The sequence below is a fragment of the Euprymna scolopes genome, chromosome 34, assembly GCF_053919585.1.
Source record: "Euprymna scolopes isolate OS-2025 chromosome 34, ASM5391958v1, whole genome shotgun sequence".
Classification (NCBI taxonomy): domain Eukaryota; kingdom Metazoa; phylum Mollusca; class Cephalopoda; order Sepiida; family Sepiolidae; genus Euprymna; species Euprymna scolopes.
The window spans coordinates 23,182,190-23,206,656 of NC_136515.1; the positions used below are offsets into that span (position 1 = coordinate 23,182,190).

The window sequence follows — 24,467 nt, forward strand, 5'->3', positions numbered from 1 at the left end:
GGGGGGGTCATCTGAAATTATCCCTTCGGCGCTGATTTACATTGCTGATATTTTAAACTACTGCATTTCTGGTGAAAACATTATTATATATTTCTGCTTCATGGTGAAATTAGTATCAATTCCAAAAGTAACAAAAAATGATCCAGCAGAAAAATAATTACAAGTAAAAATAGAATTTTCGGATTATCGAGTTTTATCGTATGTTTTAATGTGGAAGAGATGGGCAACCAATTCAGTATTTCTGTTCCGTCTGCCTGCTTCCCTCCGGACTACAACTTGGTTGTCTTCAAGTCCAATGTTAACAAATTCCTAATGAACCGCCCCCTTAAGTAAACATATCAGCAAATCTCCTCACTAACGTAATGTACTTGCAATAACCCTTATCCCTGAGTGGCTTCCGGGCCTTGATAAGTGGTGATCACTGTGTAAAAAAAAAAAAAAAAAAAAAAAAAAAAATTCACACAAGGGAGATAACTCTAGATTTTAATTGACTTAAATTAAAGGCCCGAAATCTTTAAACACAGTATCTGGGAATGTGATCGTGGCTGATTTTTTATTAAACATACTTATAGCACATGCCCGGATCATTTTTCGTAATTTTTGGAATTTATACTAATTTTGCCATAACATGTATATATGTAATAATGTTTTCATATGAAATGCGTTGGTTTAACATACAACCAATGTAAACAAGGATAGCTTTGTTTTTATTATCTTTTTTAACAATGATCTTAGATGGATATTGGCAGTGGTTGAGGCTGACAAGATGATGTTTATTCTTACGCGCATTAAGTTCTAAGAAACTTTAATGCTGTTGTTGTTGTTACTGCTGCTGCTGCTGCTGTTGTTACTTATGTTGTTGTTGTTGTTGTTGTTATTGCTGTTGTTGTTTAGGTTGTTGTTTACATTCGCCTCGTCACCACCACCACCCTCAGCTCCGCAGCAGACTCCACTAGCGTCATCATCGGCAACATCACCACCATTGCCACCATCATTGTTCATGTTCTCTTGGTCATCTGTTGCCTCACCCCCGGGTTTTGGTTTTGTCTGATTGACGTTAATATCTTCGTCCATATTGGCATTTTGTTTACTGCTCTCTCCTTTCACCAAAGCTCTCACAGTAAGAATGCCTTCTGGGGACAGGGTGGATGACAACGTGTCAAGATTAATGTCCTGAAAAAATGATAATAATAATAATAATAATAATAATAATAATAATAATAATAATAATAATAATAATAATAATAATAAAAATAATGATAATAATAATAATAATAATAAAAATAAAATAATAATAATAATAAAAATAATAAAAACAAAATTTATAATACTATTACTAATAATAATGATAATAATGATAATAATAATGATAACACTATAATAATTAAAGTAATAATAATTATAATGATAATAATAATAATGATTATAATAATACAATAATAACAATAATAATATTAATAATGATAATAATTATAATAATAAAAATAATGATAATATTAATAAAAAATAATAATAATAAATTAATGATATTAATAATAATGATAATAAAATAATAATAATAATGATAATGATAACAATAATAATAATAATAATAATAATAAAATAATAATATAATAATGATAATAAGAATGATAATAATAATGACAACAACAATAATAATAATAATAATAATAATAATCATAATAATGATAATAATAATAATAATAATAATAATAATAATAATAATTAAGCCGATACAGATACAGATCTGAACAATGGAAGCAAAACTTAACCTTTATAAACAACGAAAGCCAATTTTATAAAAATGTAAACAGAACGACTGTATCTAACAGAAACAAAACTTTACTGGGGCAAGATATGGGAAGAACGACAAGATCACAGCTGAAATGCTGAATGGCTGAAAGACATGAAAGAAGAGTCACAGCAAATCGGAGATGACAGAAAATGGGATTAAGAAGAAAAATCCCAAGACAACACTAAGAACAATGGCAAACTGGAGAACCAAGTCATGACAGAATGCATGCTTATTCAAAAAATTTACAAGACTACATGAAAGGGTAATTCAAAACCCGAAAAGATGTATTTGTCAAGTAGACGTGAAAGAATGGATGAAGACATTAGTACAAAAAGACACAGAAAAGCAACTACAGGCCTGTAACTTGCTTACCTACTATGTGGAAAATCTTAACAGACACAACTGAGAGAACAAATTTACTACTCCATTAATAATCGAGGACTACTTCCTAAGAAACAGAAAATATGCTGAAAAGGAAAGAGAGGAACACATAATCTTCTATACATAGATCAAAAGATCCTGAAGGAAATAAAAAGTAAAAAAAAAGAAGATCGTCATGACATGGATCGACTACAAGAAAGCATATGATAGGATTCCTCAAGCATGAGTAATAGAATACTTGAAGGTGTACAGAATACCAGGAAAGACAGAGGAAGAGGACTGGTTTGTATAAAAGACTGCGAATGACACAAAACAAGAACTGGAAAAATACAGAACACAGAAAGTCTAATCACTGAGGTAAGAAACACTGTAAAAATAAATAAGACAGAGGACAGAGAAGCGTAGGATAGAAAAGAAAAATGGGAAGAGAAATAGAAACATAGACAATTCATAAGGATGACAAAAGATGAGACTCAGAAAAACACTTGCACATAGCTACAAAAAGAAAAACTACACAGAAAAACTGAATCCCTAATGACAGTTGCACAAGTTAATGCACTTAGAACTAACTATATCAAAGCAAAGATTGACAAGACACAAGAAAACAGCAAATGCAGACGAGACAATAAATCTCATAAGTGAATGCAGCAAATTAGTCTGAAAAGAATATAAGAATAGACACGATCAAGTCAGGAAGGCAGTACACTGAGAATTATGCAAACAATTGCATCTTCAACACTCAGACAAATGATACAAGTAAAAACCAACAGTATTACTTAAAAACAGAAATCACAAAACGCTATGGAACATTTAAAAAAATTTTTTTTTTATTACATTTTCACCCCAAACAAGGCAAATTGCCACTTTGATGTAGGGGCAACAACTACCGGGGTACTATGTAGGGATTTGGGCAGCAAGATGTCGGTTCACGTTACACTTGAACTTCTGCACGTCAGTACTGTTGGGGAAGCAGGGACCTGGAATGGAATTCCAAAGTCTGGCGGTTCTGGGGAAGAAACTATTGGAGTAGAAAGATCTTTTACATCTAGGGATCTCTACAGTGTGGGGGTGGGATTTAGCAGCCTGTTGGGGTTGTCGAGGGTGCTCACGTCGTCGGGGCACAAGTGCTTGCAGTTCATCAGAGCATTCACCACTAAAATACTTGTAGAATAGGCAGAGGGATGCAACATTTCGTCGATGGGACAGAGGCTGAAGCTTAGATGCCAGTTCAGGGCCTATCAGGTTTGCGACTCTCTTTTGAACCCTGTCAAGGAGTGAGAGACTAGTAGCAGATGAACCAGCCCAAATGTGACAGCAATACTCTAGACATGGGCGAATGGTGGCTTTATAGAGGTACAGGATACTTTTGGGTGTTAGTAGTTGTCTAGCACGGTAGAGAGAGCCCACCTTTCTTGTAGCGGCCCTGGTAATGCTTTCAATGTAATTGTTCCATGGACATACAAGCAGATGAACACCCAAACCAGAAGATTGGATGTCATAATAATTAACAAAAAGGAAAAGTCCTACCAGATCGTAGATTTCAGCATTCTAGCAAACTACAGGGTGAATATTAAGGAAACAAAGAACGGGAAACAATACACGGAACTGGCCGGAGAGCTGAAGCAGATATGGAAGATGAAGAAAGTCAAGATAACACCAATAATAGTAGGAGCACTAGGAACAATACTAAAAAACTTTGAAAAAAGAATGGGAGACATTGGAATCCGAGGGATGGCTGAGAAGATACAACAGATAACAATAATGAAAATGGTTGAAATATTAAGGTAAACCATTGAATGCAGAGACTAATACACATGAACTACTGACATTAAACGGACATATAGAAACTGCCACAGAAGTGAAACACAAAGAAACACCATATGGAATAAAAAAAAATTTAAACAGTATAATTGTAAGTTACTCCCCTCTCCAAAAAGTGTTGACATCAACTGATATTACACCAAATAGTTGAGTAGGGTCAAGGAGGATGGAAAGACCGAGAAAAGAAAGCACTAAGCAGACCTCCACTGGATAAGTATGAAAAGGACCGGGACCTTGGGAGACTTATTTCCACCCAAATTTCAGTAGAGACAAATAGTTGTTACCAATGAGAAATCAATGGTAAACGGCTGTTGCGATAACACAAATTAATTTGCAAAGGTTATGGAAAGAGGTGAAAAGTACTGGAAATCTGGGGAAACTTGTCATTCAGACTCCAGAGAACACCGTAGGTTGTTCTCAAAGAGAAATCTTTGATGGCCTTTGTGAAAACTCGTAGTGAATAATAATAAAAACAAATAATAATTCTGATTTCGCTTATGAACGTTTCTCTGGAAAGGGATAGGATTCATTTCCAGAGGATTTCCCTTAATCCCGGCTTCAAACCAGGAGCTTCAAAGATCAAGGGTTTTCCTAAGGATGTTAGTGGTACCTATAATTGCAGAGGTTTGAAGGCCGCCTAAAACATTGGGGATTTGTAGTTTTTTCAATTGTCCTTCTAGATGACTTGATACTACTCCTAGTGTACCAACTACGACCGGGATTATTTGTGTTTTAACCCCGTGTATACGCTTTATCTCCAAGGCCAAGGCCAATGCAGCATAATTGCTCCACTTCTCATTCTCCTTCTCTCTCACATTTCTATCCCAGGGTACTGAGAAGTCTACAATCTGCCAGATTTTGAAACCTTGTCAATGTTACAAATCCGGATGATTATATTCCAATTGCTTGATCGTTATGACACTTTTGTCCCACCATACCTCTACCTTGCCATCCTCGCTTGTTCTCACTTCATCAAGCACCTCTTCAAACCTTTTTCCAGCACACTTAACCCCAACCCTCTTACACACCTCCCAATATATCCGGAGTCCCATGCGATCATGTCTTTTGCAGTACTCTCTCTGGGCCAGTTCACTACACCCTGCTGCAAGGTATGCAATTGACTCTGAGGTCTTACCACAAATCCGGCATTCTGCAGCAACTTCCTCTCCTAGAACCACTTTTTTGAACAATCGTGTTCCTAATGCCTGCTCTTGTGCAGCACAAACAAAAGCTTCAGTACTCTTATCCAGATACCCAGCTCTAAGCCATTTCCATGATCTTTCATCAGCCACTTCTGCTATATCCTGGAAGAATCTTCCATGCATTTTTTTCCTAGCCAGTTCCTCTGCCCTTTCTCTATCCATACGTTTCACATAATCAGGCTTGATCTGACATACCTCCACTTCATTGGCCACAACCTTAAGCATCCACTCCTCACTTCTAACCACATGCTCCTTCAATGACATCTCCTCGGTTCTAACACAATCTTTTACACTTTTCAATCCTCTCCCACCATCTTTCCTCTTTTGATACAGCCCTGCTATGCTACTTCGAATGTGAAATATACCAAACATTGCTAAAACTTTTCTTGTTTTGATATCCATGGCATGCAAATCCTTGTTAGACCATTCTAAAATTCCCGCACTGTATCTCAAACACTGACTGCCAATGCATTTATTGTTTTCATTAGGTTTCCTCCATACAGTTTCGACTTTGCAATTAGTTTCACTCTTCTAAGATACTCCTTCCTGACTTTTCCTTCATTTCTCTGTTCATGATGCCTACACCCTCCAGCACTCCGAAATACTTATATCCTGTATCTTCTATTTCTTTCATGATTTCTAAATTTGGCAGCACTATTCCATTCGAATGAACCTTTACTCCTCTATTCATCACCAGCACCGCACATTTACTAATCCCAAACTCCATCCCAATGTCTTCTGAGTATGTCCCCACAAGTTCTACCAGTCTCTCCATTTCCTTTTCATTTCTACCGAATATTTTCAAATCATCCTTAACAGTAGATGGCTAAGGCGCCTGTCACCAGATCCAAAGTTATACCCCAGTTTTTCTCTCTTCAAAAGGATGCTCAGTGCCATCATTATCATTACAAAAAGAAGCGGCGATAACGAATCTCCTTGAAATATCCGATGTTTAATGCCAACCTGCCCCATCTCCTCTCTATTTGCTGTGAGCACCGTTTTCCATTGAGCCATACTTGTCTCCAAAAGCCCTACCACATTCTCAGCAACCTTCATCATCAATAGTATTTCACGTATCCATGAATGAGGAACCATGTCATAAGCCTTTCTGTAATCGATCCATGCTACACTCAGATTTCTCTTCTTCTTCTTCTTCTTCGCATCTTGCATTATTGCTTTATCAATTAGTAGTTACTCTTTAGTATCTCTCGAGCCTTTCCGGCACCCCTTTTGTTCGTTAGGAAAAACACCATTACTCTCTAGATGTTCATAAATTTTCTCTGCAAATATTCCAGTCAACAGTTTCCACATCAATGGCAGACATGTAATTGGTCTATAATTATTGGCATCTGTTCCTTTTGCAGGATCTTTCCTAATCAGTGTTGTTCTTCCCTTCACAAGCCAATCAGGGACATCTCCCGACTCTACAACCCTTTGCAGAGCAGCAGCTATAGGTGGATAAAGGCATGGGAACTGTTTAAACCAGAAGCCCATCACTCCATCTGGACCAGGTGGCTTCCAGTTTGTCATCCTTCATATGCCAGCTTTAACGTCATCGATGGTTATCTCAACGTTCTTCATCTGATCTGATAGCCTTTCTCTGACCTCTCCCAACCAGCTAGCCTTCTCATTATATCGACCTTCGACAGACCAAATCCCACTCCAGAACTTCCTTGCATCTTTTGCATTTGGAGTGTTGTTATTTCCCGCCTGTTTACTACCATTTAATTCTTTATACAGCTGAGACTAATTGTTCCGGAAAAGGTTGTTCTGCCGAAATGCAACACTTTTTCCAACAAAGTTCCTAATTTTTATACCACCAGTGTGGACCTTCTCTTTCAACATTGTTAGAACGTTCATTGTTCCCTTTTCCAGCAATCTATACCCCCTTTCAAGCTCGTCCTTAGCTTTCAGTCATAGTTTAACCCCTTTTCTTATTTCTTCGATTCAACCAATGTCTTTCCGCCACCATGTAATACTTTCTTCAAGCCACCTCTGCCAGTGTGGCCTTCTATCCTTCATTTTTCCCTTTTTTTTCTGTAATAAGCCAAGACGATTCGCAATAACGTATGATGCTGCATATAGAAGCCTGTTAAGTTCCGTAATCGATATGTTCTTTCTTATGATGTTGTGAACTACTCCTTGAATTATTTTTACCTCGTTTTTCATTTCCGCCTATCACTACTCTTCATACTTGGAATCTCTATGATATCGTCTCTAAGAAGAACCTCTCTTAACTTCTGAAGTACTTCTTTTTCTACAGAAGTCAAAGTTCGAACTTCATCACCACCTCTCCATACATCTGCTTCTTTCACTGGCTCCATTGTCTCAGAATCAATGATCTCATCTGCCTTAGATCCTTCAAACTCTTTCTCATTACTTCCCCTAACCATAGGATTCCATACCTCCTCAGTTGTCCGCCTCCCATCATCGCTTACATTTCCCTTCTGCACTTCCACTCTCTCAGTTCTTTCATCAGAGCTAGTTTCATCAATTTTACTTTCGTTATTCATTTCATTCCTAACCATCCATTCAATCTCTTCTCTTGCAATCACTGAAAGTAGGTTGTTATTTTTAATTTGCTTTAACTGGGATACCAAACTCGCGACACTTCTAGGTCCCCCTCCTCTCGATTCCCATTCTTCCTTCATTTTTCGGATAAATCCACCAGTTTTGGTACTTCCACTTCTTACAAAGCATTCCCACAGTACTCTTCTTTCCTCATCCGTCCATGTTTTTTTTCACATTTCCTGTTCCAACTCCTCTCTGGCAATTCTCACTCCCCCTATATCCAACCACATCCTCAGAATTTCGAACAGGACCCACCCTGTTGACCAGTGGGACACCTATCTGACGTGAGACCATCACAAGATGTTCCAGCCTCATTTACGTCGTTATTTTCAATATTTTGATTTGACATTCTCCCATAAATGGGGTTAGTGAATTTTAGGTTACACCACCACCGATAGTTTTATCGAAACATTATCTCTAGGAGGGTTCCACACGAAGTTCAAAGATCCCCTCGCGACCTTTTTCCTCCATCACCACCACTATTCCCATTACCACCACCAACAACAATAGAAATAAAATCTACAATGATAATAGCAACACTAATATCGGTAGCAATAATATTAACAGCAAAAACAACACCTACCATTACAGCTACAGTAATAATGAAAAATAATAAAAACATACCACCATTACAACCACCACCACTACTACTACTAGTAGTAATAATATTAGTGGTAAGAGTAATAACCAATAAAGTAATTTTAAAAAAAAATAATAATAACAATAATAATGATAATGATAATAACAAAAATAAAATAATAATAATAAGTGGAAGAACAATAATAATAATAATAATAATAATAATAATAATAATAAAAATAATAATAATAATAAGTAGAAGAAGAACAATAACAACAACAATAATAACAATAATAATAATAATAATAATAATAATAATAATAATAATAATGATAATAATAATAATAATTTCAGTTAGAAAAGCTTACTTTGTTCGTTTTTTTTTTTTTTTTTTTTTTTTTTTTAAACTCCTCTGCCGATGTTGCTTTTGGTCAGAAAAATGTACACAAAAACAGAAACATAAAACATCCAAATATGTGAAAGGCAATTCCTCTTTTAACCGTGAATTCAATTTTTAAATACTAATTTCAGTTGTTAATAATAATAATAATAATAATAATAATAATAATAATAATAATAATAATAATAATAGAAAAAATAATAAAATACAAATAATAAAATACAAATAATAATAATAATAATAATAATAATAATAATAATAATAATAATAATAATAATAAAAATGATAGAAAAATAATAAAATACAAATAATAATAATAATAATAATAATAATAATAATAATAATAGTAATTATGCAACCGAAATGAAAGCGAGAGGCTTACTTAAACAGGCTGGCTCAGATATGACATAAAATTGTCCCAAGAAAGACTTAGTAACAAAGTGCTTCAGACCGGTTCCTGAGGGGTAAAGTAGAAGAGGAAAACCAAACATTAACTGGAAGCAAACAATTGAAATCTGAAACTTAATAAACTGGAGCTGGAGAGATGCCTTGGATCTGGATACAAACTGAAAGTGATGGATAACTTTGAGTGCCTCGTGCGTCGCAGGATGCAAGATTTTCTGCGTCTTACTGAGTCTTTGATAAATGATAAGAATTTTAGGTTGAGAGAACCTTTCCATTCCTTTCCTGTGAATTTATGTAGGGATGATGCGACTCTTGTACCTCTAAATTTTCTCATTCAACGTCGGAATATTATAGAATAAAACAAAAAGATAATTTCCAATGTAAAAAGTATGCTGTGATGCTGATGTTTGTGTTGATGTGTAGGATTTAAGATGATGTTGATAATGCTGATGTTGTTTATGATGATGTTGATGTTGAACCTGGTCAGTATTAAATGGGTGACCATGATGCTAATGATGTCATGATTGATCAGCATCATTAGCATTATGCTGATGATGATGTTGATGATAATGTTAAGGATGTTGAAGATTATGATGGTGACGATGATTATGATAATAATAACAATGTTGCGGGTGTTTATGTTGATGATGATTATGATAATGATGAGGATAATGATGATGATGTTGGTGTATGTTGATGAGAATGATGTTGATATTGATGTTGGGGAGTACAACGATGATGATGACGATGATGATGATGCCTATAACCATAAAGATGATATTGATGTTGATTATGATAATGATGATGATGATCATGATAAATTATGATGATGATGTAAAGTGATTTTGATTTTGCGATTATGATGATTTAAAACCATTTTATGCCTACCTCTGGCATCAAGAATTGGCGCGTGAATTGCTGAGCGACCAATCCGAATTCGTCACTTTTCTTCTCGTGTTTACCGGAAACGATCAAGTGTTCGTCCTTCACCTTCACGCTTAGTTCGCTTGGTTCGAACTTTTCGACATCCAATTTAACCTCAAACACATCTTGGTCGTAGTCCATCTTAAAAAAAAAAAAAAACAAACAAAAAAATAGAAAACACAACAAACTAGGCTTTTCTTTTTCTTTAAATAAATAATAACGTTTACAAAATTAAAAATTTCTATATTACGTTTTTTGAGATGAGGACTGACTATTATTTGCACAACGTTTTGGTAGATGTAACTACCGACCTTCTTCAGGTGCATTTTGTTGAACTTTCTGTCAAATTCAGGAATCTGTGCAGAATTTTGAATGGAAGTCTTTATTTAATGCATAAGGGTAAGGAAGCTCTTGACCCGTCAGCTATGACTTGGTAGAAGTCCTAAGTAATTTCTACTTGTGTTACTTAATTAAACTCTAATTTAAGAGAGCGATCCTGAATTATCTCCCTTTAGAACTCTCTAAATTTAATTGTAATTTTTTTTTACTGTTCAATTATAGCATAGGTACCATCGAAGTAGCTCACATCTGATTAGCTTAAATGAAACTGTTTTTTTTTTTTTTTTTTTTTTTGCTTTCTGTTTAGCGGAAGTTTTGTGTGGTGTAAATGAAGAAAAAAGAAACAAGAACGACCGATCGCGTTTTTGTGTGGCTTACCTCGTGTTCATAATGAAGAAGGAAGAAACAAAAATGGCTGCCCTGTTTCTTTATATGCCTACAGGGTGACCACGAGGTATGCAAATGAGATGCTCCTGGTTGGAGATAAAAAAGGAGTGATTTGGGGAAGAAAGGCATTCTGAAGTTAAATTGCGAGCAGAGAAGTTGTATTTGTAGAAGAGAAAAGTCGGATTCGGGGAGAGAAAAGCTAAAGTTGCAGAAGTTCGTTTTGGAGTGGAGAGAAGACGCGTCAAGTGGTAACCAGAAAGTGAAAGTTCGGACAGCAGTGTCACGCAACCGAGAGAATGGAAGTCTTTATTTAATGCATAAGGGTAAGGAAGCTCTTGACCCGTCAGCTATGACTTGGTAGAAGTCCTAAGTAATTTGCAATTGTATTTTGAGTTTTGATTTAATTCTGTTGTAAATTACACTTTTCTGAAAGTGTATGGTTCAATCCTCAGTGTGCGCGACACTCAAGATACAATTGTGAATTACTTAGGACTTCTACCCAGTCATGGCTGACGGATTGAAAGTATGCTACTTCCATGGATTAAATAAAGGATTCTGTTGAAATACCATGTAGATTCCTGAGTTCAACAAGAAGAACGTCGGAGGTTGCATCAACTAAAAAGCTGTGAAAATAACACTAAAGATGAGAGCAGTAGTTAAAAAAAATCCAAAATAATATGAATAATCAATCCTCATCTGAAAAATTCAAAACAATATTGTATGGGGAATGTTAATCTGATCAGATCTTTTTTAGCTAAAAGAAAGATCATAGTGGTTCTCAATAACCGTTTATTTAAACAACATCGCATCGAAGCGGGTATATCCTGGAGGTCAATATTTGAACCTTTATTATTTTTTATCTTTATAAACGACCACCCCCACCCCCATTCAATGATATCACGCCTGAGATTGGTGTATTTGCTGATGACATCACACTATTCCAGACATGGGAGCAAAACAAATGTCCACACATCCAATATAGTGGTTGAATACTTATTAACACTCTGGCAGGTGTGAGATGTTTTCTAGCTATCTATGAGATATGGTGGAAGGTGCAGCAAAAAGAAGCAACCATCGAGAAAGTCACATGATTAAACTTCTGAGAGTTACTTGCTTGAGTGGGAACGCAACCAGCTCCCTGGGGGAATAAACCATATCAAATGATAGGTATATGGAAACAGCAACACAACGGGTCAATATGTCGTCGGCTATAACTGGATCGCGTGGGTCACTTCTTTAGTCTTCATTGCGTTGGAAATTTCGTTTGTAATTTCTTTAGCATTCAAATCCAATTGTTGCATCGGAGTGAGCAGTTCAAAATACATATGATACTACATAATAACCTTCGATTCTGATCATTTTTATGAGATTTTATCAACAAAATATGATTTTTATTGGACCGTGCCAATAAATATGATCATGACTGTAAGTTGCAGGGGTATTATGAAGGGAGATGAGTAGCAAGATGTTTGTTCACATTACATTGAACTTATGCATGTCAGTACAATTGGGAAAATAAAATCCTGGAAGGGAGTTCCAAAGTCTAACAGTTCTGGGGAAGAAACTATTGGAGTAGAAGGTTTTCTTACACCTAGGGATCTCTACTGTGAAGGGGTGGGATTTAGCTGCTTGTCGGGTTTGTCGGGGATGTTCACGTCGATGGGGTACAAATGCTTGTAATTCGTCAGAGCATTCACCACTAAAATACTTATAGAACAGGCAGAGGGATGCAACATTTCGTCGATGGGACAGAGGCTGCAGCTTAGATGACAGTTCAGGACCTATCAGGTTGGCGACTCTCTTTTGAACCCTGTCCAGGAGTGAGAGACTTGTAGCAGATGCACCAGCCTAAATGTGACAACAGTACTCGATACATGGGCGAATGGTGGCCTTATAGAGATACAAGATACTTTCAGCCATAAGTAACTTTCTATATATTTCTATATTCTTAAGAGGCATAATGGCTATGGTGAACAGTAATGTGATAGGGAATCTCCTTGGAAGATACCTCTTTGTATTTTTGTCTTAGTATTATCTTTCAGCTGTTAGTTCAAGTTTCATTGTATTTTTAATCAGATTAATCTTCTCTGGTATTTTGTACATTCTTAAGCATTGAGGAATCCTGTCGTATGCTTTTCTGCAGTCTATTCCTGCCATGGCTATGCCCCCCCTTTTTTTTTTTTACTTTTTATATATATTCCAGGTTAAAAATATCCAAAGGTAAAAACCTTTAAATTTCAACGAGGTTGTTGATAGAGCTCAATTAAAAACTTTTTTCTTTTCTTCCTTTTCTTTTTTCTCTTCTTTCTATTATTTTCTACTGGTTTTCATTTTCATTAAATGACTGGCCTCGAGTGAGACCAGAGATTAATTGTCGTCTGACAATGTGTTTCAAGAATGAAACAGTATATATATATATATATATATATATATATATATATATATATATATATATATATATATATATATATATATATATATATGTATATATATATATATATATATATATATTGTAAACGAAATAAGAAAATGTTTTTGTCTAGAAATGTCAGTTTCCGAGGATAATTCTTGAAGACATAATCTTCCCAATACGGGTGATACAGAAACATGTATGCACATATGTAGCCATCAATGTTTATATAAAATAAGTTTAATACACACACACACACACACACACATATATATATATATATACATATATATATATGTTGTGTCTTGGCACAATAGTAAAAAGAAGAAAATGAAGTCGAGGTTGATATAAGGAACAAGTGTATTTAACATCATAGGGTATAACTGGCTTGCACGCAGCTAGTCAGTGGTAATACTGTCGCTTCTTCAATCGGTGTAGGTATTACTGGCACTAAATATAGTGAGAATCGGTGTAATTTCCCTTGTGTTAGAAAGGCCGGTGTAACAATATATATATATATATATATATATATATATATATATATATATATATATATATATATATATAAGGCGTTTGAAAAGTAATGTCTCCTATTTTATTCCGCCTGAATGGATCAGAGAGCATGGCAAATTGCTCTCTTATGATGATTGAACATGCATTCATGATTTGAAAATTTCATCTCTCTCTCACAGATATTAACGGTGTGAGACTCTAAGAAAGCAACTCCTGTCATGGACGTGTATCAGAAGCAGAGATACATCATAGAATTCCTAGCAAAAGTGCATTGAGAATAGTGGTGACTACGTAGAAAAATAAACCCTGGAGCACAGAAACAGGTAGTAAGTTACGAAAATATATATATATAAGCTATACAGAATTTTCCACGTTTTATTGCCGTATCACTTGTGCAATAATAAAACTTCACAAATGAACAGTGATGTCAGACTGTATAATCTTTGTTCATTGTTTCATTAGATTTTTCCATTATCGACTATGGATGCTTATCAAAAACATTCCGATACAAAACCTATTTGAGAACACTGCCAGATACATGATGTACGTTTGTGCGAAATTTCATAAAAATTGGTAGAATCTGTCTGTCTGTCTGTCTGTCTCTTTCTCTCACACGCATACAAAGTTCCTTTTATGTAATAGTATATATATATATATATATATATATATATATATATATATATATATATATATATATATATATAAGGCACTTTTTTCTCTGTGTTTGTGTGTGTGTGTGTGTGTGTGTGTGTGCGTGTGTGTGTGTGTGTGTGAGAGTTTGTTTCCTATGGACTTCAAAACAGCTGAGCCGATTTTGGAAATTTCACAAACATGTACCTAATAGAGAAATTTAAAGGAACAAACCGACTTATGTGTTCATCAACGTTTCGTCTTTATTTCAAAACTTCTTCTGGATGAGGTCCTGGATATGACCTTAAACTATATCCGATGGTGAGGCGCCAACTTGTGGGCTTTGGGAAGTGTGGAGCCACCCTTTAACTGCTATTGCTCCATGGTTCACTCTGACCCAGAGTGGTAGTACCTGTCAGAGTCCCAACTATGGGTTGAATAGAAACCGACTTGAAAAAAAAAATATATTCTATTAAAATATTTCTTCAAAATCACTGGATTCGGCATTAAATAACCTAAAAAGGGTTGATATGCCGTAAAACAAAAAACAACCAACCCAACCAATCCTCTGGATGAATGAACTCAAGTAAAAAAAACACCAGTACAAATATTTGAAAATTTTCTTGTGAAAAGTGTGACGCTGTTCCAGTCTAGAAACGGAAAAAGACGTTGGAAATTCAAAAAAGGTGGTGGTGGTGGTGGGGGCTTGCGTTGTTAAAGAGAGGGGGATTTTTAATAACGTCATATAGCCATTAATATATTTTTAAAAGATATGACGCAATTAATATTCTTTCTGGAAAAAATATGCCCTTATAATTCAAATATAGGTGTGTATATACTTTATGCGCCTGGGAGTATTCTTAGATAAGTTTTGTATCGAAATACCTTCGATAAGTATCGAAAATTGATAATCAAAGAAATTCCATTAAGGAAGGAACATTCTGATATCCACAAAAGTTAACACTTTTATACAGTCCAACATCACAGGTGCATTTGAGAAGTTTTATCACCGCACACACAGAAGAGACCAACGTAATAAATAAACAGTAGGTTCTTTGATAAGACAGAGCGTGTTCGAAATGAATGTCTGTTTAAAGCACAACTGCACCATGATACTTGACCTTTGCATTTTCAATTTTCATTCAGGTATTCATAAAAAAATAATTTCATAAAATCAGCGGTAGGCCCACTAAAGTGCAATGTAGACTACAATAAATTGTGTACTCTTTGCGGGGAAGCTTCACATGACCCCACCCCCACCCACCGTGCACTGCAGTGAATTCTTAATTAGAGCAGGCAATCGATTGATTTTATTGACGAATGGGCGATTTCACCGATTTCGATGACAATAAAAGTATTAAAAGTGTGGAACATTCGTTGATACTCGGGAATCTGCACGAAATTTTGGACCGAACCATTTGACGGGGTTAGCATGCTCTCATGCTGTCAGCCATGTCTGGATAGAGGTCCTAATTAATTCGCAATTGTATTTTCTTCGAAACGAAGAATAAACTTTCAACCTTCAGAAGAATATATATATATATATATATATATATATATATATATATATATATATATATATATTTATAACAAAGGAGTCACCACTTATCAAGGCCCGGAGGCCACTCGAGGATAAGGGTTAATGGGTACACATTAGTCAAAAGGATTATAGCGTAGTAATCATGAATATTGGAGATTTTATAAATTAGATTACTTAGGGGAACGGTTCATCAAGAACTTGTTTACGTTGGACTTGAAGACAATCAAATTGTAATCAGCTGGAAAGCAGGCAAACGGAAGAAAGTTCCACAGACGTGCAGTTCTGAAAGAAGCTTTTTTCGTGGAATCTACGTTTAGGTTTAAAGATAAAGTGTGGGGAAATTATCGGTTGTAACATTGAATTTTCCATATATTCTAATCCCTACTCGACGGATCCTTAGCAATGGTTAATGTGTGTGTGTGTGTGTGTGTGTGTGTGTGTGTGTGTCTATTTCAGAAGATCAGAACGCCATTAGTACCGTCGTCCTTATTTAAAAAAAATATTTATTAATAATTGCGCACTCTGATGGAATTCCCTCTCACTTGATCTCTCTACCCCTGTCTCTCTTTCACACACACACACACACACACACACACACACACACACACACACACACACACACACACACACACACACACACACACACACAGAGGTCTCTAAACTAGAAAGTATTGTCAGTAGGAAGAGATTTATTGTTTTACCCCCCCCTCTCTCTGTCTGTCTGTCTGTCTGTCTCTCTCTCTCTCTCTCTCTCTCTCTCTCTCTCTATATATATATATATATATATATATATATATATATACATATATATATATATATGATATTTGTATTTATATAGACAAATATTACATAGTCGCTATACAGAACATGCTAATGTTTCGGAGCAATTGGTTTATTAAAAAACTAAAAGTTCCTCGTCAGACGACAGAAATATATATATATACATTTATATATATATATATATATATATATATATATATATATATATATATATATATATATATATATAGCAGTTTAAAGTATTCAAGAGTGATGACTAATGAATTTAACGGGGTTATTAAGAATGTTCAATAAAACAAGAGCAAAAAATATTTTTAATAATATAAACAAATTTACATGGTCGCGACATTAGACATGCTAACATTTCGGACAAATGGTCGGTTAAAACCAACAGTTCTCGTCAGGCGACTTAATAAATAGTTGCTTTCCATAGAAGAAACCAGTCCTCCAAATACACACACACGCACACACACACACACACACTTGCATTTGAAACCGGCGGTACCGATGTTTTTCTGACCTCCTGTAATTTTTACTTTATAATCGAGCACTTTGCTGGCGTTCTTTCCCACAAACAACACACAGTTGTGTGTGTGTATATATATATATATATATATATATATATATATATATAACTGTGTGATGTTTGTGTTGTTTGTGTGTGTGTGTGTGTGTGTGTGCGCGTGCGTTTATGTATATAAATATATTTGCATATATATATATATATATATATATATATATATATAAAAAATTAATTATATATATATATATATATATATATATATATATATATATATATATATATGTAATAAGTAATATAAGTGTGTGCTATTTGTTGGAAATAAAATACGCATCAGTTGCGCTTGAAAGCTAAATTACAACGCAATATTACGAAAATAAACAAATATTTTACTTGTTTGAGTATTTTATTCTATTCAAATTATTACTGAACTCATAACCCCTGACATCACTAAACCATACTCAACTAGTACTACTACTAACTAAATAGTATGTACGCCCTAGTGTGTGAAAACCACTATCTGCTTCGCACAAAGCATTGGTTGCATTTCTACGCGCCAACTGGTGTCGCTGTTGCAGCTTTTTAAGCAGCTATGAGAAGTATATTTCTTTCTTTTCTCTTCTATTTTTGGCATTTTCTCTTTACAACTTTACAATTGGCCAAAGAACGCGTCGATGTAACTTGTCTAATAAAAATGTCGAAGAAAAAGTATTCACGTGTTTAAAAGTGAGGAAATGATCATCTGCTCTGGTGCATCTACCACGAGCTTCTTACTTTTAGGCAGAGTAAAAAAAAAAAAAAAGAAAAAAAAGGCGGCAATTTTTGTATATATTAACCTGATTTAGAAAAAAACCTTAAAATGCAAAAAAAAAAAAAATAAAAATAAATAAATAAATAATATGATCTACGTACCCGTCATGGAACGAAAATGTCATATTACAAAAATAACGTAAATTGATTTAAGTAGTTTCGTTTTTATCAAGAAAATCATTTTGAAGTGATTAATGGGAATTCGTCGGCTTTATAACATGAATCTAATAACTATGAATTATTGTTGAATTATCTCGCTTTGATGCTTGATATTTTTTCATAATGGCGGGCGAGATATTTACTTTTCAAATACTCATAAAATTTGATTTTCTTAGTTAAAAATAAAAATGCTTAATCAGTTTACGTGTTTTTTGGAATATAACATCTTCGTTTTGAGTGAATTTAAAGTGAATTCTTTACAAGAACCAAAACGGCCCTAAATCTAATAGGTTCCACACTATCAACAAAACTCCAACCTCTGTCCCATCGCTGCAATGTTGCACCTCTGTACTTGTTTTACAAGTACTTTAATGGAATGTGTTCGGATGAACTCATAGCACCTGTGTCCCTTCGATGTAGATACTCCCGACTAACCTGAAAAGCAGCAAAATTTCACCCCTTCACTGTTGAGGTCCCTAGGTGCCAGAAGACCGTCTATATGATAGTTTCTTGATTTTAACTGCTAGATTTTGTAATTCTCTCCCTGTTTCCTGTTTATCTGGCTGTGCTAACCTGTAAAAGTTTAAATGTAATGTGAACGGGCATCTTGCTGCTCAACTCCCCACAATACTCTGTTAGACATAAATAATATCCTCTTGCGTTCTAAGTGGCAATATGGCTTGTTTGGAGTGGATAAAACGTTTAAAAAATAAATAATTAAAAACACTTTGGTGTATGCGTGGCGTTTAGTTTAAGAAATGAGTGCTGCTAGTCTATAACTGCCCTTCTCAAGAAGAAGAAAAAAAAAAAAAGGAAAAAAAAACGAAAATAAAGAAAAATCTGTATTATGTATGTACCCGTGACGTACAGAAAATGTCGTACACCAAAAATTACATAAATTGATCAAGTAGTTTTATTTTAAAATAAGAAAATCATTTTTAATCGATTTTGAGTTTTCCCAATGTCCCCATGATAAAACGGTTTTTAAAAATCTTTATTTTGAATTATCTCCCTTGTCTTACAAAATAACGTCGAAAGATAGTCGATCGTCGTTCAACCATATAATTTGATTAAAAAATATATACCAAACTACTTGATTAATAGTTCTGAATTTTTTAGATAAGAGACGAGTGTTTGTATCATTTGGATTGATCTGACTAACGTTCTCATCTTGAGTGTTATTTGCATAACAATGTAACCCCCGACCTTCTTCAGGTTTATAAATCACCATGCTTGCTATTGGAAAAATGATTAACGCTATTAAACTTGATTGATATACACGATTTTTAGCAGACGATATTTTCTTTCCGTTACGGATATGTAAATCGAATTTTTTAATTTATTTTTGATGTTTTTGTTTTTTCATAGAGGGGGGGGGTATGAACTTTCACCAAAAATAATATAGAATATATTCAAGAAAAAAGATACAGTGGATTTCATACTCTCTTCGGGGAAACCTCGCCACATGATTAAGAACAGAACTTCCGTACCGAGGCAGGGAAAGCGTTGTGTCATACTTTTGTGTGGAATTTTGGAAAAAAACCCAGATTTATTTATCTACTAGCGGGGGGGGGGGGAGTAGTTGCCAGAGCGTAAAATACGCTTAAATATTATATTTTAATTTGTCCAGATTTCGTGTATATATAGAGTCGTGATTTTAAAAGTAAAATATAAGGTATTTTTAGGTGCCATCAGCTAAAATCGAAACTGTAGCATTCAAAGCTGTACCAACGTAACAGGCATATAAAGTGATCAAAAATTAAAAATAAACGTATAAATGTACGAAATTTTTAACGATTATTTTCGATGTTGACCCATTTTTAACCCCTTGAAAACTATTTTAACCGGCTAAAGATACATAAAAGAAGTCCCGTAAAAAATCAAATCGTTTTAGCCCCCAGCGTCACTTTTAGTTTCGGAGGAGATAGAGTTTGAAAATATGAAGACAGACAGACAGGCATATAGCCGTTTATATATTGGATCTTTCAATCCATACAGGGCACATTGCCACTAAAGTGTAAAAAAAAAAAAGCTACTATGATAGAGGCTATTTTATGCACAGAACATCCAGTATTAATATGTTAATCTCCAGTATGGATACATAAGAAACCAAAACAATTCTCCTTTCGAAAAAATACGTAGCGAATGGAATAACAGTTCACATTGATTACATTTCAACTCGTGGAGTGACATAGAAATGTCTGTGACAGTGTTAATCAGCATGCGTGTGTGTGTGTGTGTGTTTGTTTGTTTGTGTGTGTGTGTGTGTGTGTGTGTTTTAGAGAAGAAAGCAACAATCGGGTTATATAAGTAAATTATCAGCAGTGTTTGACACTTATACGTACATTGATGTTACCGTTTTTATGTATCAAGGCCAAAAAGTAATTTGAGGCTATGTGTTACGGAAATTGTCATTGACGATGAACAAGATTATGAGTTCTCTCGGTTTCATTTTACTTCAGTCCAAGCTAACAGAAAGCACGGGCTCCTATTGATCTCTACATGAAATACATATCTGAATATTCTATTAAAGTCCTTCTTTACATATCAAAAAATAAGTAAAGACATTCTCAACCAATAATAGCTATGGCTGAAGATGCATTACCTGAAAGTACTTCTTTAAAACTCTTCGGCTTAACGTTCACAGGTAACATGAGTTGGAACAGATACATCGAGATCATTGCCAAGGTTGCTGTGATGAAGGTGGGCTCCCTCTACCGTGCTAGAAAGTTACTTACGCCTGAAAGTATCTTGTACCTCTACAAGGTCACCATTCGCCCATGTATTGTCACATTTATAAAGTATATGTATACTAATATATACGAAATCTGGACAAATTAAAATATCATATTTAGGCATATTTTATGCACCCCCGCTATTATATATATATATATATATATATATATATATATATATATGTGTGTGTGTGTGTGTGTGTGTGCGTGCGTGCGTGTGTGTGTAGTTCATTATTCACTTATATTTCCTTTTTATATATACCACTCCTTATACATAGCTATATAGCTCTAATAAAATAATTGCCCCCTTCTCTAAAAACACATACACACGCGCACACGCGTGCGCATGTAGATTAAGACTGTCACAGACATTTCTATGAGTTGAGATATAATCAATGTGAACTGTTATTCCATTCGCTACGTATTTTTTCGGGAGGAGAATTATTTTGGTTTCTTATGTATCCATACATGAAAGATTCGAGATTAACACACTAATACTGGATGTTCTTTGCATAAAATCTGATATATAAATATCACTATGTCTGTCTGTCTGTTTGTATGCGTGTGTGAAGCTATCCCTGTCGCAGGTCACCAAATGTGACCTGTGCTCGACCTTCTCAGAGGATCCTTCGCAAGGTATCTCAGTGTAGTAGGACCCGTCAGTCGATCTGGTTGGAATCAATTTCACGTTCGGGTTGATATGCCTCTGCTTCGTCGATCTGTCACGCTGGAAGGGAATCAATCTCATGCATACAGTAGAAAGACAAACTCGATTATATATTCTACTGGTTAATTACAATATATATACTTATATACAACTGTCCGTATTTTGACAGACTCCACTGAGCCCCCCCCCCCCAAATATTAATACATTGGTTTCTTTCTCTCGATATGGCAGTTGAAGGATGCGGAAAGAGAGAGGGGTGACGACTCTTCAATTGTATTCGATTCTCTCAAAGTCTCAACTCGATTCTGCCGGTTTCAGTGCAAGGACCCGTTCATATAGTTAGGTGATGGAGTAGTCCGGGGCCGCTTCCTGGACCAATCACAACTAGTTACGTCACTCAAGGGGAGGTCCCCTCCTCATCGGTTGCACCTGTGGATTGCAGGCGTTGTTCTTACGATCGAAAGCTTAAGCTGACCTCGTCAGTCTGGTAACTGTACTTAGAGGTAAAATACCCTGAGCCATCACTCATTGGCATCGGAAACGAAATTATGTTTTCTTACGACTTTACGTTAAGTGACATTAAGTTGTCGCTGTTATAAAATAATGGAATTTATAAATGAAATCTTTCTCTCAGCAAGGTTGGTTGCTGACGCCCGGGCACACAATGATACTTAATGAATAAGACAATCGTATCTGCTCGGCATTCTCCAATGTTTCGGGAGTCTCACCCTTCCCCCAGTGGGGAGCCCAACCGCTCCCCGGGACGGTCACGTCACATGTGTGTGTGTGTGTGTGTGTGTGTGTGTGTCTGTCTCTGTTTTTCAAATTGTATCTCCTTCCAGACGGAAGGTCGCTGGACGGCGTGCAGTAGCTCAAAAGATTGTATTTTTTATGCAGAATTTTATTAGAGGTATGTAGCTTTATATATTTGAATCCTTATATATATATATATATATATATATATATATATATATGATTATTTTTTATACCGACAGACACTAGTGTTTCATCCTTTCGGGAATCATCAGTGCAGGAAGTTACGATTATAGCGGGTCGGAAGATACGAACCTGGTAAGGAAGCCATCTCTGACTCCATTAGCAAATGACAAACAACACCGCAAACGTTAACCGCGAGAAATACAGGTTACATTTACATTTCTATAAATGTTTAGATTGTACGGTGATCTTCTGTGTGTCTGCCCGTTCCACTTTTCTAAGAAACTACTGCATCGATCTAGCTGAAATTTTGTACGGACATTTGTTATAATAAGGTGCATCAAACTATGTATTATGGTATCCATTGGAGGCATGGTTAAAGCTTTGTTCGTATTATGCTAGCTAATAAGTCAACACGATACCATATTTACTCAAGAAGTTTTTTCGGAAACAACTGCACTGATTTGGCTGTAATTTTGTATGGGACTTTGCTATGATAAGGTGCAGCGAACTAGATATTATGGTATAGATTAGATGCAAAGTCAAGGATTTACATGGATTAGTATTTAATGTAAACATGAACATGTACACAAATCTGACCATATTCAACCATTAATTTGGCATAGAACACATATTCTACGACTCAACGGACTTTCCTTTTTTCCTCCATGTCCCTAAAACTACACGAAACTTTGTCCGTTTTTATTGGGCTAAAACTATCCTATATTATATGTATCTGTATGTCTATCTTTCTGTCTGTTTGATTGCTGCCGTTTCACTTTTTAGCCGGTTAAAAACGTGTTAAAAACTCAGTTCATTTTTTTTCTGTTTTTTTTATATAGTGTTTTCGGATAAGTTCTACTCTGGTATATAACTCAACCAGTCATATCTTATTTTGGGATCGACTCAAAACAAAAGCTGGACATCAAAAGTTAATTAAGTTATTAAACAATACACCCACCTATTTTATTGCGTGTACAACCAATAAAAATACTTTTGTTAGATGTATGCCCTTTTGTCATTTGTTCAGTCTTGGTAGCCATCCAAGTCAGTGCGTTATTTTCCAGTATCATATCAATGTTTCTATGTCTACCTCTTTTGTTGGCGCCAAATGTCTCCAGATACGCCAGATGCATGTCACTAAAAAGATGCTGTTAATAGCTGATAGAGAACATATCCATTCCTGTTCAGGATATATATGTAAAATTCTAAATATGTTTTCATCGAGTATTTTTCATCTGTTTTCAGTTGTACTTATCGACCAACGGATACGTATATGCTTCATATACCTAATATTAATTTATATATATATATATATATATATATATATATATATATATATATATATATATATATATATATATATATATATAAGTCTCTTCATGTGTGCGTGAGTTCCTTCCTTATAGGTTCCCAAAGGGCTGAGCTTGTCTTTTGCAAATTTCACACAAAGCTAATTTATATGTCTGGCAGTGTTCTTAGATATGTTTTGTACAGAAATTCATCCGATAAAAATCGAAAATCGAAAAAGTCCGATCCTAAAAACAGTTTTTTTCTTATAGATAAAAGAGAAGAATTTTTACAAGGGAATTTTTATATGTTACACCGGCAAGGAAGATAATAAAATCTTAGCAAAGTGTTTCTTCTTAAAAAGAAACAGAATTATTGACATCTGTCCCAGCCCGGGTGTAGCTCATCATTTATTTGGATTTTTTCTTATTAATGATTTCTATTTACGAAAAAAAGAAGAGGTACCATTAAAAATGTAAGCAAATCATTTTTTTCTTTTGCATATTTTAAAACTGAACATTAATTAGAAGTAACTTTTCCAGAGCATTCATCGTCAAACCCAAATATCAGCTGACTTGATAATGTAAACAAACACAGACGGAATTTGATGAACGACATTATCATTCTTATCTTTTTATTATTTTTTTTTTATTAAAAAAAGCTTTTTTGGCGA

At 34.9% G+C, this 24,467-nt stretch overlaps 1 protein-coding gene across 1 annotated transcript in view; it reads right to left on the reverse strand.

The window, feature by feature from the left end:
• Positions 1 to 500: 500 nt before the first annotated feature.
• Positions 501 to 24,467, reverse strand: part of LOC145259057 (uncharacterized) — a 131,362-nt gene continuing 107,395 nt past the window's right edge. The window contains exons 3-4 of the mRNA XM_080116683.1: positions 10,043 to 10,219; positions 501 to 1,173 (exon numbers count right to left, since the gene is read on the reverse strand). Coding sequence (XP_079972809.1) covers positions 796 to 1,173; positions 10,043 to 10,219 — 555 coding nt within the window. The 3' untranslated portion in view covers positions 501 to 795. The remainder of the gene's footprint in view (positions 1,174 to 10,042; positions 10,220 to 24,467) is intronic.